The following is an 18,099-nucleotide window of genomic DNA, read 5'->3' as shown; positions in this document are numbered from 1 at the left end:
ATAACTTTTTGGTCAGAGCTTCAAGTTTTAAATTATTCATAGAAAGGGCCTTTCTCAGCTCATCTGAAAACAACCAATAGGTTTCCTCAAAATTACATAATCCAAACACTTCATTCATGCGCGTCAGTAAATGAATCAAAAGATTTCAGATCAACCATTCTTTCAGAGTACACTGCCATGGCTTAATGTACTGAGTATATGAACAGCCTGCCTCCTCCCGATCACAAGCATCTCTATCCGCCTTATTCTGTCTTACCTCTACCACGAGCTCTCTTGCCACGGTCTGAAGGCTTGTCCCCTTGATTGCAATCAATTCCATTCTCTTCACCTCTAACTAAGGAAGAAAAGAGCACCCCTTACACATAATCAAACCAACAGCTATTAAAGACAAGGACAGGGCTTCCCTGGTGTCGCAGTGGTTGACAGTCCGCCTGCCGATGCAGGGGACATGGGTTCGTGCCCCGGTCCGGGAAGATCCCACATGCCGCGGAGTGGCTAGGCCCGTGAACCATGGCCGCTGGGCCTGCGCATCCGGAGCCTGTGCTCTGCAATGGGAGAGGCCACAGCAGTGAGAGGCCCGTGTAATGCAAAAAAAATAAAAAAAAATAAAAAAATAAAGACAAGGACAAAAAGACTCCCTCCACCCCTCAACACAAAAAGGCTTTTTAAAAAAAAGGTTAAAATTTAACCAAAGGGTTGGGAAAACAAGAAAAACCAAACCAGCATGGCTCAAAAACTGAATGACAGCACAACTTGCTTAATTCATAGGTGAAAATTCAAGAAGAAATTAAAACGACATACCACTTTTATTTTCTGTTTTGATGTGCCCTCCTGTAAAGTAAGTTTACTTCCAAAAAAAAATACCTTTGTTATGTAACCATACACAACAAAATTTGCTCATTGGTTAAGTTCAAAGCCTGGAAAGGCATAGACTAGCAAACTGCAATACCAAGGAAACACTGAATTCTTGAGGAAATCATTGTTAGAGAAAGGTTTTTCCAGGTTACTGTCCAGAAGATTCCAACAGTCTTTTCTTCTCCTTATTCCTATATTGGCATTAATGACTCTATATAATACAGAAATTTTATGAACAATATTGGCACAGTTTGCTCCCCTCATCTCTTTTATGGCTTAAGTATGTGAGTTGTCAATGAGGCCTTCCTTGGTCAGTCTCTTTAAATTTGTCAAACCCGTACCTACAATTCCCATCTCTCTGCCTTTGTTTTTCCCCAGAGCATAATTTTCTATATAATGCCATTAAAATATTACAATATTAATGTGAAATGTTACTTTTCTTTTTTATTGTTACATCTCACTCTACCTCCCTTAAAAGATGTCTTAGAAGGGCAAAGATTTCTGTTTTCTTCATTGCTGTATGACTTGAAGACTATCCACTACACTGTAGATTCTCAATAAACATCTGTGGTATATATAAACTAGCAAAAGTCTATAAAGGAACATGTTAAATATTTATCATAATTTAGCCACTTTGGTACGCCTGCATAGGAGGTAGTGTTGTTTTGGGTGAATGATGCCAAAACCTGAGTCAAATGGAGAGAACTGAGAAAAACCTTTCCTATTCAACAACTTTCTTCTTAATCTAAACCTTGCATATATCATGAGTATCCATAAGTGGGGAAGAATAAACAGCTTTAGCTATCAGCCAACAAAAAAACCTTCTTTAAAATTAGACGATGTGGGCTTCCCTGGTGGCACAGTGGTTGAGAATCCGCCTGCCAATGCAGGGGACACGGGTTCGAGCCCTGGTTTGGGAGGATCCCACATGCCACGGAGCAACTAGGCCCGTGAGCCACAACTACTGAGTCTGCGCGTCTGGAGCCTGTGCTCCGCAACAAGAGAGGCCGCGATAGTGAGAGGCCTGCGCACCGTGATGAAGAGTGGCCCCCGCTTGCTGCAACTAGAGAAAGCCCTCACACAGAAACGAAGACCCAACACAGCCCAAAAAAAAAAAATTAATTAATTAATTAATTAATTAATTTTAAAAAAAGAAAGAAAGAAAGAAAGAAATCCAGGACACCAGTGGCTAGAGACAGAGCAGGTGCTTTATTAAAAAAAAAAATCAGACGATGCACTTGATTCATAACAGAAGGCGGTCTTAAGACACAACACAAATACCTACAGCCTAGGTCAGTGCTAATATGAAACTGTATCAGTTAGGGTTCTAATAAACTACTCAGTTGTAGCTCATTACTAACTTAACTATACTAACAAATATTGCATTGAGGAAGTGGATTTATGGGCATTCATTGGATCATTCTGTCAGCTTTTTAACATGCATGAAAATTTTCATAAAACAAAAGGTGAGGAGAAAAGTCTGTACTTACACTCTCTCCCACGATTGCCACCTTTTACTTTCCGGTTGTTGCTTCCACGTCCACGGCTCACTTCTCTCTCACTTCTCTTCTCTCTATTCTCTTTGTTTTCTGAACTTTCTTTTCCAAAATTCTTCTTCTTCCCTCCTACAGTCTCCCATGAAGTCTATCGAAAATAAGAGCATTTATTCAGAGTTATCACTCAAAGTGTGGACAATCATCAAGAGTGTGTGCATTTATCTTTCAGACCTAATTACCCATGTCTTACAGCTTGCATGCCTACCATTTTAATTCTTCTCCATAAACGTACTGTACTCTCTGATGATAATGACAGCAAATCTCGTTAGGTTCCTGTTGCTACAGAGAGCACAAAAGATTACAGCAACTAGTTGAATTGACAACATACTGTATGTTGTCCCACCACAGAGCCTTTTCCTATGCTGATAAGCATAAAGTAAATGTTATTTCCCCAAGCTCCCACTCTATGCCATCCCCACCTACCTCAGTAGTAGCCATGGCTACTGCAGACAACAAGGTAAGAAACAAGGCAAACACAATGAAAGAAAAGATGGACCACGGAATAATCTTAAACAAACCAGGGTTTCAAAGGACTTCCCCTCTGCCTCTCCATTTTCCCTATAGCCTTCTCACCTCCGAACAGGCAAATGCCTTTTGTGTCTGTATTCAGGCCCTAATTTGCTAGTTTCTGACCTTTTAAGAAAACAACATGCCAGATCTAGCCCCAACTGTGTGATTTCTGGGTTCAAGAGGTAACCAAAGGGCCTCCCTGGTGGCACAGTGGTTAAGAACCTGCCTGCCAGACACAGGTTCGAGCCCTTGTCTTGGAAGATCCCACGTGCTGCAGAGCAACTAAGCCTGTGTGCCACAACTACTGAGACTGCACTCTAGAGTCAGTAAGCCACAACTACTGAGCCTGTGTGCCACAACTACTGAAGTCCATGCTCCTAGAGCCCATGTTCCGCAATGAGAAGCCACCGCAACGAGAAGCCCATGCACCGCGACGAAGAGTAGACCCTGCTCGCTGCTACTAGAGAAAAGTCCGAGCACAGGAACAAAGACCCAATGCAGCCATAAACAAACAAACAAACAAATAAATAAATCTTATTTTTTTAAAAAAAGAGGTAACCAAAGAGATCTTTATGTAACTTTCAGACTAGAACCACCTCCTTTGGGTTCAGTCAAATAAGGAGAGGAAGTTGAAAGTCTCTATTGAGATAGAACTGGCTGTTCATTTAAAACTTAAAAGATTCACCCAGCCACCAAAGAAAAGGAGTGATGAATCTGTGGGAGCTAAAGGAAAGGCAATGGGAAACAGTATTCAAGCCTATCTCTACCATATAAAAGAAAATATGCCCTCCAATTAATGATTTGGAAATATTTCATTTATTCAGTGATTATTTTTAAAATAAGAAGGCAGTTAAGCCCTTCATTTCATATTAAAAATAAGGGAGAACTATTCTACACTGCATCCATTAGCAATGAGCTGAACACCCCCCCATAGTTTATAAAACCCAGCAAATACATGCCCAAGTGTCAGCAAACAAAAACTCTTCAAAATTTTATTTCCTCACTTAACATGATATATTTTCCCAACAAACTCACATATTTGGTAGTTCATCATGTTGGACCAGTGTTATCTTGCATAGAATTTTACCCACAAATACTGCTATACTCAAATAATGAAATATTTTCCCAATTATCATTAACTTTTATAATTACAAATTTTATTTTGCTTGTTTCCTATTAAATAAAAATATACTCATTTCAGTTTTGAGCTTGTCACAGTAGTTCATTTTAATACAGCCTGTGCCTAAAAAAGCCTACCCCTAAAAATGAGAACTTGATTAAACCTAAACAATGATAAGGAAAGCACTTTTTGATGTGTTCATCTTTATACCCCACTTAGGTGAATCATTATTTGTTTTAATCTGCTCTGAATTGGTTTCCTCAATGAAAAAATACAAATGAAATACTGTGTAATTTCCATGTAGAAATCAAAAGATTAGGGCTGACACCTGCCTCTGGTGTGGCTTTAGCTGCATCCTTCCTAAAATAAAAGGGAGGAGCTTTAGTGTGCATGCGCATTCCTCAAACTTTACTAAGCTTAAAAAAATTTTTTTTCTTATCTTATATATCTGTCAGACTATCATGAAAATGTGTCTGTAGAATATTCACACATAAGCAAATAGAGATACCAGCAAATCCTGGTTTTCTGTTAGTCTAGAGATGTAAGGAGTGGTAAAAGGTAACAACTGAGATGAAGAAACATGAGCTGTGGAGCCAAGAGAAGTTTTTCAGGTGGTGAAAATGTCCACAGGCCCAGAGAATTTTGGCAACTGTGTAAGGCTGGAGTAGATGACCAAGTTCTCTTTCAAGTCTCCAGATTCTACAACTTCATGAAGAAAACATACATAACAAAAACAGTCATTTCAGGTTAGTGTTCTTTCTGGACTTAAAACATATATGGAATGGCACCCATAATCCCCCTCTACCACCACCCCCGAATAAGGTGAAGTTGAAAATGCAATATGGAACTGGAGAGAAGTCTTAACATTGCAAATCAATTAATAATACTTACCGTGTCTGAATTCCCTTCCAGCAATATATTGATAGCTTTGTTGACATCTCCATTACAGTCATGCAGAGCCACTATGCATTCATCCTGATTTTTTCCTGTCACTTCCATAAGCTGTTGGAATTATAAGACAATGATTAGGGAAACACAAGAATGGCACTTGATATTAATTCTAAGATTCTACTATATAAAGACAGAGATTATGCAATCCTTCCACATGAAGATGGCCTTTTCAAGACTCTGAGATTACAATCCAAGATCAGGTTTACCTGTTTTGGGGGCTACTCCATGTCTTTCGACCAATACTGGTAAAGTCAAGCTATAAATCAACCCTCCTCCAAGCTGACGAAGTATCAATTCTTAATCGGCAGCACATACATGCATACCAACATTCTCAGAATACTCAGGATGAGCTATGTGACTGCTCCAACTAATTCAATGGCCTGGGACTCCCAAATTTCTGAGCTACTCAAATAGTAAGTGGAACTATATGTTTCCCAAAGACCAAGCATGAGTATGTGGCCACAATTAGCCAAACATCCAGTCCAACTGTTTGCACTGTCCAACAGTCCAGTTGACTCTGTCAATGTTCCGTACATGGGCTATCACTGCTTGGATTAGAACACTGCACATACAAAATAATTTTTAACACCCTAAAGTCTCAGAAGTAGAATTTGGCAAAGCAATCTACAGATTCAATGAAATCCCTATCAAATTACCAATGGCATTTTTTACAGAACTACAACAAAAAATCTTAAAATTTGTATGGAGACGCAAAAGACCCTGAACAGCCGAAGCAACCGTGAGAAAGAAAAACAGAGATAGAGGAATCAGGCTCCCTGACTTCAGACAATACTACAAAGCTACAGTAATCAAGACAGTATGGTAATGGCACAAAAACAGAAATATAGATCAATGGAACAGGATAGAAAGCCCAGAGATAAACCCACGCACATATGGTCACCTTATCTTTGACAAAGGAGGCAAGCATATACAACGGAGAAAAGGCAGCCTCTTCAATAAGTGGTGCTGGGAAAACTGGACAGCTACATGTAAAAGAATGAAATAAGAACACTTCCTAACATCATACACAAAAATAAACTCAAGGGGCTTCCCTGGTGGCACAGTGGTTGAGAGTCCGCCTGCCGATGCAGGGGACATGGGTTCGTGCCCCGGTGCGGGAAGATCCCACATGCCGCAGAGCGGCTAGGCCCGTGAGCCATGGCCCCTGAGCCTGCGCTCCGCAACGGGAGAGACCACAACAGTGAGAGGCCCGCGTACCGCAAAAAAAAAAAAAAAAAAAAAAACCTCAAAATGGATTAAAGACCTAAATGTAAGACTGGGCACTATAAAACTCTTAGAGGAAAACATAGGCAGAACACTCTTTGACATAAATCACAGCAAGATCTTTTTTGACCCACCTCCTAGAGTAATGGAAATAAAAACAAAAATAAACAATGGGACCTAATGAAACTTAAAAGATTCTGCACAGCAAAGGAAACCATAAACAAGACGAAAAGACAACCCTCGGAATGGGAGAAAATATTTGCAAATGAATCAACGGACAAAGGATTAATCTCCAAAATATATAAACAGCTCATGCAGCTCAATATTAAAAAAACAAACAACCCAATCCAAAAATGGGCAGAAGACCTAAATAGACATTTCTGCAAAGAAGACATACAGATGGTCAAGAGGCACATGAAACGCTGCTCAATATCACTAATCATTAGAGAAATGCAAGTCAAAACTACAATGAGGTATCACCTCACACCAGTTAGAATGGGCATCATCAGAAAATCTACAAACAACAAATGCTGGAGAGGGTGTGGAGAAAAGTGAACCCTCTTGCACTGTTGGTGGGAATGTAAATTGAGACAGCCACTATGGAGAACAGTATGGAGGTTCCTTAAAGAACTAAAAGTAGAATTACCATATGACCCAGCAATCCCAATACTGGGAAAACCATAATTCAAAAAGACACATGCACCCCAATGTTCACTGCAGCACTATTTACAAGAGCCAGCTCATGGAAGCAACCTAAATGCTCATCGACAGACAAATGGATAAAGAAGATGTGGTACATATATACAATGGAATATTACTCAGCCATAAAAAGGAATGAAATTGGGTCATTTGCAGAGACATGGATGGACCTAGAGAGTGTCATACAGAGTGAAGTAAGTCAGAAAGAGAAAAACAAATATTGTATATTAACGCATATATGTGGAATCTAGAAAAATGGTACAGATGAACTGGTTTGCAAGGCAGAAATAGTGACACAGATGTAGAGAACAAACATATGGACACCAAAGGGGGAAAGCAGGGCTAATAGTGGTGGGATGAACTGGGAGATGGGGATTGACATATATACACTAATATGTATAAAACAGGTAACTAATAAGAACCTGCTGTCTAAATAAATAAATAAGAAAAAAAATAGAATTTGGCAGCTATCACAAAACTCACTCCTGGACATACTATTTTCTCAAGTAGCCTCAACAGGGTACTATGTTTGAAATCAAAGAAATCACATTGGTGCATTCCCTTTAACAAGGGATAATTAAGCTATTTAATATTTTCAACACAAGGAACAATCACAGATTAGGCACAATATAGGTTTCTCAATTATCAGTGAACAAATGTATGATTTAAATATCTGCTGTGTTTTAAGTACCTTTAACTATTTTAGTATGTATCAGCTTCAGCTCAAAACAGTTTGACCCCCAACATCTGAAGCGATTTCTCTGTGGTCACAAAACAATTAGCCTATCGGGAAGCCAGGTCTCTTAGTCTCATAAATACAGCTCTTTACACCACATCATTCCATCTGATTTCCTCCCTGTGTTACCCAGCAAGGTTCTATACATTCTACAGCTTTCCCATGCTTCAGTCTTTGGATGTCTACTAATAAGGTCAGATTTTTATCAACGATCTGTAGTAGGTCAATACCTGTCACATGCAGTTGTTAAGATGCACAGTAGGGACTTCCCTGGTGGCGCAGTGGTTAAAAATCCACCTGCCAATGGAGGGGACACAGGTTCGAGCCCTGGTCCAGGAAGATCCCACATGCCGTGGAGCAACTAAGCACACAAGCCACAACTACTGAGCCTGCATGCCACAACTACTGAAGCCCGCGCACCTAGAGCCTGTGCTCCGCAACAAGAGAAGCCACCGCGATGAGAAGCCCAGGCACTGCAACAAAGGATAGCCCCCACTCGCTGCAACTAGAGAAAGCCCACGCACAACAACCAAGACCCAATGCAGCCAAATAAATAAATAAATAAATATTTTTTTTAAAAAGGTTTATAATAACTGTCAAAACTCCCCCAGTGATTGGATTAGTAAGAGAGAGAACCATCGTTAAAACTTAAAGCTCTGGGGCTTCCCTGGTGGCGCAGTGGTTGAGAGTCCGCCTGCCGATGCAGGGGACGCGGGTTCGTGCCCCGGTCCAGGAAGATCCCACGTGCCGCGGAACGGCTGGGCCCGTGAGCTATGGCCGCTAAGCCTGAATGTCCGGAGCCTGTGCTCCACAACGGGAGAGGCCACAACAGTGAGAGGCCCGTGAACCGCAAAAAAAAAAAAAAAAAAAAAAAAAACTTAAAGCTCTGAACTCCTGTACCAGTGCGCTTTTTTGTGTATCTGCTCTGCTACTCAGATAAAAGGTGATATAATATGTAGAAGTATGTCTCAAACAATTCATAAATCTCATTCCAGCGAGTAAGTTCTATGATTTTTAATAAATAATTTTTGTGGCTTTCCAAAAATATCACCATTAAGTCTAATGACAGCAACTATAAGCAAGAACAAAGAGTTTACATACTACAGGGCTAAAATAAAGAGTTCACCAAGGGACTTTCACTCCAAGGAATTATTGGTAGACCTCTACCAAGGTAAAGGTTATTGCTTGGTTTCTAGAATCTTGAAGGGAAAAGAAGTCTTATCAGGAAAGAAGAATGTGAAATTAAAATAATGTTATATCAGTGAAGTTCTAAGTGAAAACATCACCCTAAAATTTAATTTTGTAACTTTTCCAATCTATGTTTGGGATCACCACGATATGTGAAAAGGCAAATCAGCTCTTCCGTAACACTGAACAAAATTTTCTGAGAACTTGCCATATACTAATTATACTTTCTATGCACCGGTATATACAATGCCATTGTACTTTCACAAATGCTCATTGTTCACATGTAACACTAGTAACTCAGAAAGGTTCTACTGCCAAAAATCCTTCACTCTAGCCACCAATACAGGTATTTTGATTTTGAATCACAAGTTCAAAATCCAATTATTTACAACTAAGCAAGAAGCACAGTTTAAAATAAGAATCTCGGGCTTCCCTGGTGGCGTAGTGGTTGCGAGTCCGCCTGCCGATGCAGGGGACACAGGTTCGTGCCCTGGTCCGGGAGGATCCCACATGCCGCGGAGCGGCTGGGCCCGTGAGCCATGGCCGCTGAGCCTGCGCGTCTGGAGCCTGTGCTCCGCAGCGCGAGGGGCCACAGCAGTGAGAGGCCCGCATATAGCAAGGAAAGAAAAGAAAAAAAGAAGAAAAAATAATAAAATAAAATAAGAATCTCTAGTGAAATTATCTTTTTAAGCACAGTAAGAATAGATTACAAAAATGACAGTATCCTTTGCCAGAAACATACCTGTTTAACTTTAGCTTCAAACTCTGAATCATTTTTATCAAAGATCACTTGAGCAAGACGCATCTGTTCGGCTGTTGCCTGGAAAAGCACATACAACTGTTCAAGATTGGAGCACCAAAAATACAAGTTAGATGGCAAAATCTAGTATAAACAGATAAAAACTCTCAATCACTGTGGTAACAGAAATACTGATTAACTAAAAAAAAGGACTCTGAATTTAGACCTCCTAAATGTATAGTGTACTCCCAAAAGGTGAATAAGCACCAAATTAAATAGCATAAAGGTCCCATTCCTTTGACCAAAGGACCTAAAGTCCTGTTCATCTTCATTAGCCTTGTGACTCATTTGAATTTTCTTTTTTGAATTTTCTTTCCCCTGGGCAGATGAAGTTACAGTGTAACAGGAAGTGGAAGAACAGGAAGCAGTGGAAACAACCACTAGGATACAGGCTTAGACACAACCTTGCTGTCAAAAAGCAAAAAAGCTCTGCTATCAACTCAAGAAAGGCCAGTTCGGAAGGGAAAAGGCTGTATTTATCTAAATAAAAATTATTTTTAAAGTTACATTTTTATTTTTAACCACAATTTTAAAATGGTTTTAATTTAACAGAATTTTAAAGGAAGCAACTTTCAAACGCTTAGTCAACTATGCAGAAAACCCTTTTCCAGTTGCTTTTTTCACTCAAAATCCTTCTTAAAAAAAATCAAATTACCGAATTTTTGAGGTTTCCTTTTGTAGTATTTCTGACAATTAAAAATTAGAAAGGTATTTGTTTGTTTGTTTGTTTGTTTATGGCTGCGTTGGGTCTTTGTTGCTGTGCACGGGATTTTCTCTAGTTGCGGTGAGCAGGGACTACTCTTCGTTGCGGTGTGCGGGCTTCTCATCGTGGTGGCTTCTCTTGTTGCAGAGCACGGGCTCTAGGCGTGCGGGCTTCAGTAGTTGTGGCTCGCGGGCTCTAGAGCACAGGCTCAGTAGTTGTGGCGCACGGGCTTAGCTGCTCCGTGGCATGTGGGATCTTCCCAGACCAGGGCTCGAACCCGTGTCCCCTGCACTGGCATGCAGATTCTTAACCACTGCACCATCAGGGAAGCCCAGAAAGATATTTTTTAAATGAGGAAACTTTTGGGAATTCCCTGGCGGTCCAGTGGTTACGACTCCGTGTTTTCACTGCCGAGGGTGTGGGTTCAGTCCCTGGTCAGGGAACTAAGATCCCACAAGCCGTGTGGCACAGCCAAAAAAATAATAAAAAGAAAAAGAAAAAAGAAATTTGAAAAAGGTAACTCTTGTGCAATCAGTTAATAGTAACATACCAACCATTGCTAGCTAAAATCTTTACTAACTCCCAACATAAATATTTTTAAAGTTAAATCATTTAAATTACTGAATGGGCTTGGGGGGGAGGAGAGACCCACTAAGTGCTAATAATAAACAACTTTTTAAAAATATATTTATTTATTTATGTATGTACGTATGTATGTATGTACGGCTGCATTGGGTCTTCATTGCTGTGTGCAGGCTTTCTCCAGTTGCGCAGAGCAGGGGCTATTCTTCTTTGCAGTGTACGTGCTTCTCATTGCGGTGGCTTCTCTTGTTGCGGAGCATGAGCTCTAGGCGCGTGGGCTTCAGTAGTTGTGGCACTCAGGCTCAGTAGTTGTGGCTTACGGGTTCTAGAGCACAGGCTCAGTAGTTGTGGCGCACGGGCTTAGTTCCTCTGCAGTATGTGGGATCTTCCTGGACCAGGGCTGAAACCCGTGTCCCCTGCATTGGCAGGCGGATTCTTAACCACTGTGCCACCAGGGAAGTCCCAATAAACAACTTTTCACCTTTGCTTTTAATATAGATTCATAATAATCTCAATGGGGGTGGAAGGGGAGAGGTTGTTAGTGTTTTTTACAATGTAAAAACGCTTCTCACGAGAGCTTTCCAGTCCATGTTGTTGGTTGATTATACAAGCTCCAGCTAGCTTTGGTCTGTTCCCTCCAATCTAATGGCCAATCCTTTCATCCCAACCTATGCCTGCTGTGACCTCAGTTGTAGTGTTACATTACACCCAGAAAGACGTTTGTACAGTGTCTACACACACGGCAAATTTTACCTCAATTCTAACCAGTATATATAAGGGCCTTCTTTACACATACCCTCAAGTGAGAAGTCCCAATGCGGCAGCCAAAAGGACTAAGGTATGAAATAACTGAATGAGGTAAAAAGGAAAACCAAAGGGGAAGGTGAGTTATGTAAGACGACTTCCACATTATACATTTGAGCTTTGGGTAGTGGCAACCTTTTATGAAAGTAAACCACTGGGATTAAAAAAAGAATATATATATATATATATATATATATATATATATATATATATATATATATATATATAAAACGGAATCACTGTACAGCAGTAATTAACACAACATTGTAAATCAACTATACTTCAATAAAAATAAAAAATAATTTAAAAATTTAAAAATAATAAACTAAAAAAAAAAAGCAAGTAAACCAATGTGGCCCTTAGTGCTAAAACCCTGCATGGTTAACTTTTGCCCGTTTTTCCTGATAGCAATCACTTCTACTCTGAATTTCAAATCTAGAAATTGTACCTCATGCATATTCATTGAGCCTTGCTGCAACCCAAGCAATATGAATGTTCATCGCTTCTTACCATTAAATTTCCTTAAATTACAAAATTTTCACAAAGCCCACAAGAAAATAACAGTGACCCATAAGGTAACTATCTAACAACAAAAACTATTTATTTGGTACTTACATATTTTTCTCTTATATCAAAAACAAAATACTAATCACACTACTTTGTAGGAACACATAATCAATTGTAAATACCTATATCATAATGTTTATTGGCTGCATAAAAATCTACTGGATAGGTCTTGCATTTTACATACTCTGAATTCTTCATTACTACCCAAACACTACCTGAAGCCATTATTACACCTAATACATCCAGGATAGTTTTCTTAGAATAAATACAAAGATGTGAAACTACTAGGTCAAAGAAGTATATAGAAAATTGTTAAAAGGAGTTTCATACCATCTGCTCAAAAATGCTCTTCACAAAGGCTGCAGAACTTTATACTCAATTAACAGTGTAAAAGAGCCTGCTTCCTCAAACTCCAGTCTAAAAAAAATGCAAATTTAACCAATTAAAAATAAAAATGATCTCTATTTGGTTTGATTTTTACTTCTTAGATCATTAGAGTAATCTTTTAAAAATACACTTACTGGGACTTCCCTGGTGGCACAGTGGTTAAGAATCCGCCTGCCAATGCAGGGGACATGCGTTCAAGCCCTGTTCCGGGAAGATCCCACATGCCGCAGAACAACTAAGCCCGTGCGCCACAACTACTAAGCCTGCACTCTAGAGCCCGCCAAGCCACAACTACTGAGCCCGCATGCCACAGCTACTGAAGCTGGTGCGCCTAGAGCCCGCGCACCACAACGAAGAGTAGCCCCTGCTCGCTGCAACTAGAGAAAGCCTGTGCGCAGCAACGAAGAACCAACACAGCCAAAAATAAATACATAAATTTTTTAAAAATAAAAATAAAAATATGCTTACTAATACGGCAATGATAAAAAGACTGTAAGAGGGAGTAGTAGAGCTGAAAACATCTTCATTTTGCAACCACCACAGTAAAGCCTAATTCAAACAAGAATCATCAATGAATGCTGATTCTAAAGGGGAAAGCTTGATGAGGAAGAGGTTATTTACACATGGTCTCAAAGTGTCTCCACAAAGATTATTTTTTAGTTGCTGGCAGAAACCTCGTAAACAATAACTTAGGGGAAATGGGCAAAACCTGGACTCAGTGATCAAAATTAACATCCTCAGGGAGGGGCAGAGAGACATCATGCGACTCTACATATGGTACTCAGAAATACTCAATGTCAGTTAAACAGCATTCCTAAGATCTATAACCTGAATCTAATCAGGAGGAAACATCAAAACACAAATTCAAATTGAACATTTTTTACAGTAACTGGCCTTCTTCAAAATTCCTATTATTTCAGAAGACCAAGAAAGGTTAAGAACTGTTCCAGATTAATGAAGACTAAAAAAGCATGTCAAGCAAAGGGGATAGGATGATGCTATACTGGAAGAAGGAAACGTGCTATAAAGGACATTACTGGAGTAACTGACATTACTGGAATAAATGAAAGTTCCACACTGACAAAACTGGAATATTAACTGTAGAGAAAGAACACTGTAACAATGATACACTTATGAAATTTGATAGTGGAATTATGTTTGTATAAAGAAACATCTTTGTTCTAACTTTATAGCAAACCTAAAATCCCGTGGACAACAACAACACAGAATAAAACTAGGTGACAAGGTATCCCTTAACAAACCTCAAAATACAAACAGGAAAAGAAAAAACAACAGATACAAGATCTGCATGGTAATAATTGTGGCAGAGGCCAGCACTGGGGTGTCTGACTGGTCTAAGAACAGGAAAACCCCAAGTAGCCAAGAGGCATTTACTGGAAAGTAAGGTGGGCCAATTTAAGCACAGCACCTGGCACTGTAGGGTTTTGACAACTCCAACAGCAAACTATGTGCTAGGATTGCAGAAAGGTTTAAATAGGCTGGGGTAGTCACCATCATAAACTACTGAAACTAACCAGCTAAGGTTCCCATCAAGAGAAAATACTGGGAGTAAAATCAAAACTGGGCCACATATATAGAAAAATCTAAAACAGTCCACACTGGGGGAGGAGAACAAAGACAGAAAATCTCAGAAAGCAAGCCAACATAATTACACAGAAAAAGAGGAAACACTATGAAATTAGAAAAGCCACTCTGAACCATGTTGCCATGTAAAAGTCCAAGAAGACTCATTTCACATAAAAATGAGCAATAGAAAATTAAAGGTCAAATCCCATACAAAGTTACTATAAGAGAAAAAGAATATTAGCAGGATAATACCCCCCATAACCAATGACAGTACACCAAAAAAGGTGCCATGGGGAAAAAGCAAAACTGCTATCTTCTGTTTCAAAATGCACTAAAAGACTGAGCATGAAGAAAACAATAAAGACATAAAAGAATAACATTTTATGTCTAAGTTTTTCTAATTCAGAAATGAAAATGAAGACTAAAATAGAAGGAACAAAAAAATAAACTTAACAGTTAATGCTACAAGAGAAATAAAAGGTGAAAGAGGAAAAATACTTTAAGTAAAAAAGAAATTTAAAAAAGGAAAAAGAAAAGATAAAAGAATGGTAGAAAGAAAGTGTCAAATGTTGAATGTAGGCAAAAGACAACTCAACCTGAATCTGTGGAGAATACAAGTCTCTGAAGAAGACAAGGACAGAAAGGGAACAGTACAAATGTTTAAAGCTAAAATTCAAGAAAAATGTCTGGAAAGCAAATAGAATACTATTCAAATTTGTGAAAGAAAACAAACCATACTTAAGAACATCAACCCATAACAACCCATACTGAGAAATTTTCTAGTAAAATATCTGGACTCTAAAAATATCCATCGTGCATGTAGGCAGAAATGACAAAAGACTTACAAGGGAAAGAAATCAGCATGTCATTAAACTTGTCAAAAGCAGTGCTTTATGCAAAAAGAAAATTAAGTAACATTTTAAGATACTCAAGGAAAGAAAATATGAGCCTAGCATTTATAGAGAGCAAAACTGACTTTATGCTCAATAGAAAGGGCATAAATTGTTACCAGCATGGAAGAAAACAGGGACTGTTATTCTCATGAGCCTTTCCTGAGGAATCAATAACAGCACTGGCTTCAAAGAACCAAAATGACTAGAGATACTGACCTAAGTATTAATGGTGACTATTAAGCATATACTTATTGAAGTAAAACTAAATGAAGTGAAACTAAAACTAAATGATGTCTCAAATGGAGAAAGTATAGTATGGGCACATGAATAGGGTATGTAGATACAGTATAATATTTAAAGGGGGGTAGAGGGGGAATCTTACAAGTTTCAGATGGAGCTTATCGGCTGATTCAGGTGCCATGGGTACCAAAGGCTGTACCCTGGAGCGGTGGGTGCACCAATCTGTCCTTCAGGCTGGCATTAGCAGCCACATCATTTTTTCACTTGAGGACCACCTCTATCAAATAAAATATGCTTTGAAGGCTATTAATGGAGGCGGTCTTGTATTAAGGCTGTCACAGTGAAAAACCAAATAGTAACCATCATAAAAGAAAGCAGATAACAAGTTACTGACTTCCAGCAGAGTGACTAACATATTCTAGATAACCAAAAACGCTGGCTGTGTCATGACATAATGGAATGACAGCTGCCAATGGTTCCCAGTCACATTATGAGACAGCAAACAGCAAAAACAAGGATGGCTATGAGATCCCTGTTTGTGTCAAAGAATTGTAGACACTTACTTCCCAGGTCCATACACAGAGTGCCTCTTGGTTGATGAATAATTTTCACCAATACTAATAAAGACCAAGGCCCTCAGATGTGCAAGTGTGATCATCCTGCAAGTTACTACTATCAGTTTAAAAGCTACCACAAAAGGAGCTGAAGCAAATAAACGAAGCAGTTTCCTTAAAATTTCAAGTCAGCAGAAACTATTCAGTTAGACATTTGTTCTATCAACTGACTTCAAGATAAAGTTTAAAGTTTAAAATCCTAAATTCAGAAAATTCTTACAGAATTGGAGACTGATACACACGTTGTTGCTCCAGCAAAGGATGTAAACATTTATATCAGGACTCCCCTGGTGGCGCAGTGGTTAAGAATCCGCCTGCCAATGCAGGGGACATGGGTTCGAGCCCTGGTCCAGGAAGATCCCACATGCCGCGGAGTAACTAAGCCCATGCGCCACAACTACTGAGCCTGTGCTCTAGCGCCCGCGAGCCACAACTACTGAAGCCCGCGTGCCTAGAGCCCGTGCTCCGCAACAAGAGAAGCCGCCGCAATGAGAAGCCTGTGCACCGCAACAAAGAGTAGCCCCCACTCGCCCCAACTAGAGAAAGCCCACATGCAGCAATGAAGACCCAATGCAGCCAAAAAACTTAAATTAAAAAAATATGTATATATATATAATTGTACCATCCCCTGTTTCTGAAGAAACTAGTATTCTCAGTGTAGAAGTGATCAAAAGTGATCAGAAGTGTAATATAAAAGAAGTGAAAATCCTGTAGTCCTGAATTTGAACTATCAGCATTACTAACTCATGAGGCATTTTACTTTTAACTCTGTCCACTGGAGTGAACTATAAACAATGACAAACCCAGTAACAATAAACATCAGTTACCAGATTGAGGTCTCTAAGTGCCACTTCCTACTAAAAGATGCCAGGATTCCTTAGAGCAATGTCTGATCTAGGTACACAGCAGGAATTATACAAGATAAGTCTGGAATAACTCATCATACCAGTTTATGAAGAAACCATCAAAGATTACTAGAAAGTCAAAAAGACCTCAGGAGCCAATCTGAAGAGACCTGGCCAAAGACAGGATAATTTCAACTTCAAAAAGGGTAATAACTAGAAATAACTGAAACCCTTCAAATGCTTAAATTCACAGGTTCATAATAATATATATAATACTAACTATTCACCTTTGGAGGATGATAGGTAACCAAGTAATTACTTTAAAAACCTATAAATATACCCTTCAAATGTGCAATGGTCATGAAAAACAAGGGAAGACTGAAAAACTGTTGCAGATCAGAAGAGTCTAAGGAGACATGAAAACAAATCCTGGAACAGAAAAGAGAACTTGGGACTTCCTTGGTGGTCCAGTGGTTAAGAATCTGCCTTCCAATGCACAAGACGCAGGTTCGATCTCTGGTCAGGGAACTAAGATCCCACATGCCGTGGGGCAACTAAGCTCGTGCACTGCAACAGAAAGATCCCACATGCCACAAGTAAGATCCCGCGTGCCACAACTAAGACCTGACTCAGCCAAATAAATTAATAAATATTTAAAACAAGAAAGAAGAGAGACCTTAGTGGAAAAACTAGGGAAACCCAAATGAAGACTGTATTAATTTAATAATATTGTGCCAATGTTATTATCTTACTCTTGACAAATAATTATATAAGACAGAAGTTAGTAAACTATAGCCTAAGATCTGATTTTTGTATGGTGTGCCAGCTAAGAAAGGTTTTAAAATTTTTTAAATGTTGTAGGGACTTCCCTGGTGGTCCAGTGGTAAAGAATCTGCCTTCCAATGCAAGGGACACGGGTTCGATCCCTGGTCGGGGAACTAAGATCCCACATGCCATAGGGCAACTAAGCCCGCACGCCACAACTACTGAGCTCAGGCGCCTCAACTAGAGAGCCTGCATGTCGCAAACTACAGAGCCCACGCACTCTGGAGCCTACGCACCTCAACTAGAGAAAACCCACAAGCCACAACTAGAGAGAAGCCCGCACGCCACACTGAAGAACCTGCGTGCTGCAACAAAATATCCCTCATGCCCTGCGTGCTGCAACTAAGACCGAACACAGCCAAACATAAATAAATTTTTTTAAAAATGTTGTAATACAACAAAAACAAAGAAGGA

At 39.5% G+C, this 18,099-nt stretch overlaps 1 protein-coding gene across 11 annotated transcripts in view; it reads right to left on the bottom strand.

Moving 5' to 3' along the window:
- Positions 1 to 18,099, bottom strand: part of UBAP2 (ubiquitin associated protein 2) — a 131,642-nt gene that overhangs the window by 61,907 nt on the left and 51,636 nt on the right. For 7 of the 11 annotated variants that reach the window (XM_082627843.1, XM_082627844.1, XM_082627852.1 and 4 more), the window contains exons 3-6: positions 9,582 to 9,659; positions 4,933 to 5,043; positions 2,346 to 2,499; positions 257 to 334 (exon numbers count right to left, since the gene is read on the bottom strand). In XM_082627843.1, the coding sequence (XP_082483969.1) occupies positions 257 to 334; positions 2,346 to 2,499; positions 4,933 to 5,043; positions 9,582 to 9,659 (421 nt within the window). Of the gene's footprint in view, positions 1 to 256; positions 335 to 2,345; positions 2,500 to 4,932; positions 5,044 to 9,581; positions 9,660 to 10,293; positions 10,316 to 12,624; positions 12,689 to 18,099 lie in introns of those variants that run through there. The other 4 variants (XM_082627849.1, XM_082627850.1, XM_082627848.1 and 1 more) reach the window with 4 other exon arrangements.

This window comes from Mesoplodon mirus, assembly GCF_964341445.2.
Source record: "Mesoplodon mirus genome assembly, chromosome: 1".
NCBI classification, from domain to species: domain Eukaryota; kingdom Metazoa; phylum Chordata; class Mammalia; order Artiodactyla; family Ziphiidae; genus Mesoplodon; species Mesoplodon mirus.
This window is presented reverse-complemented; position numbering and strand designations above follow the sequence as displayed.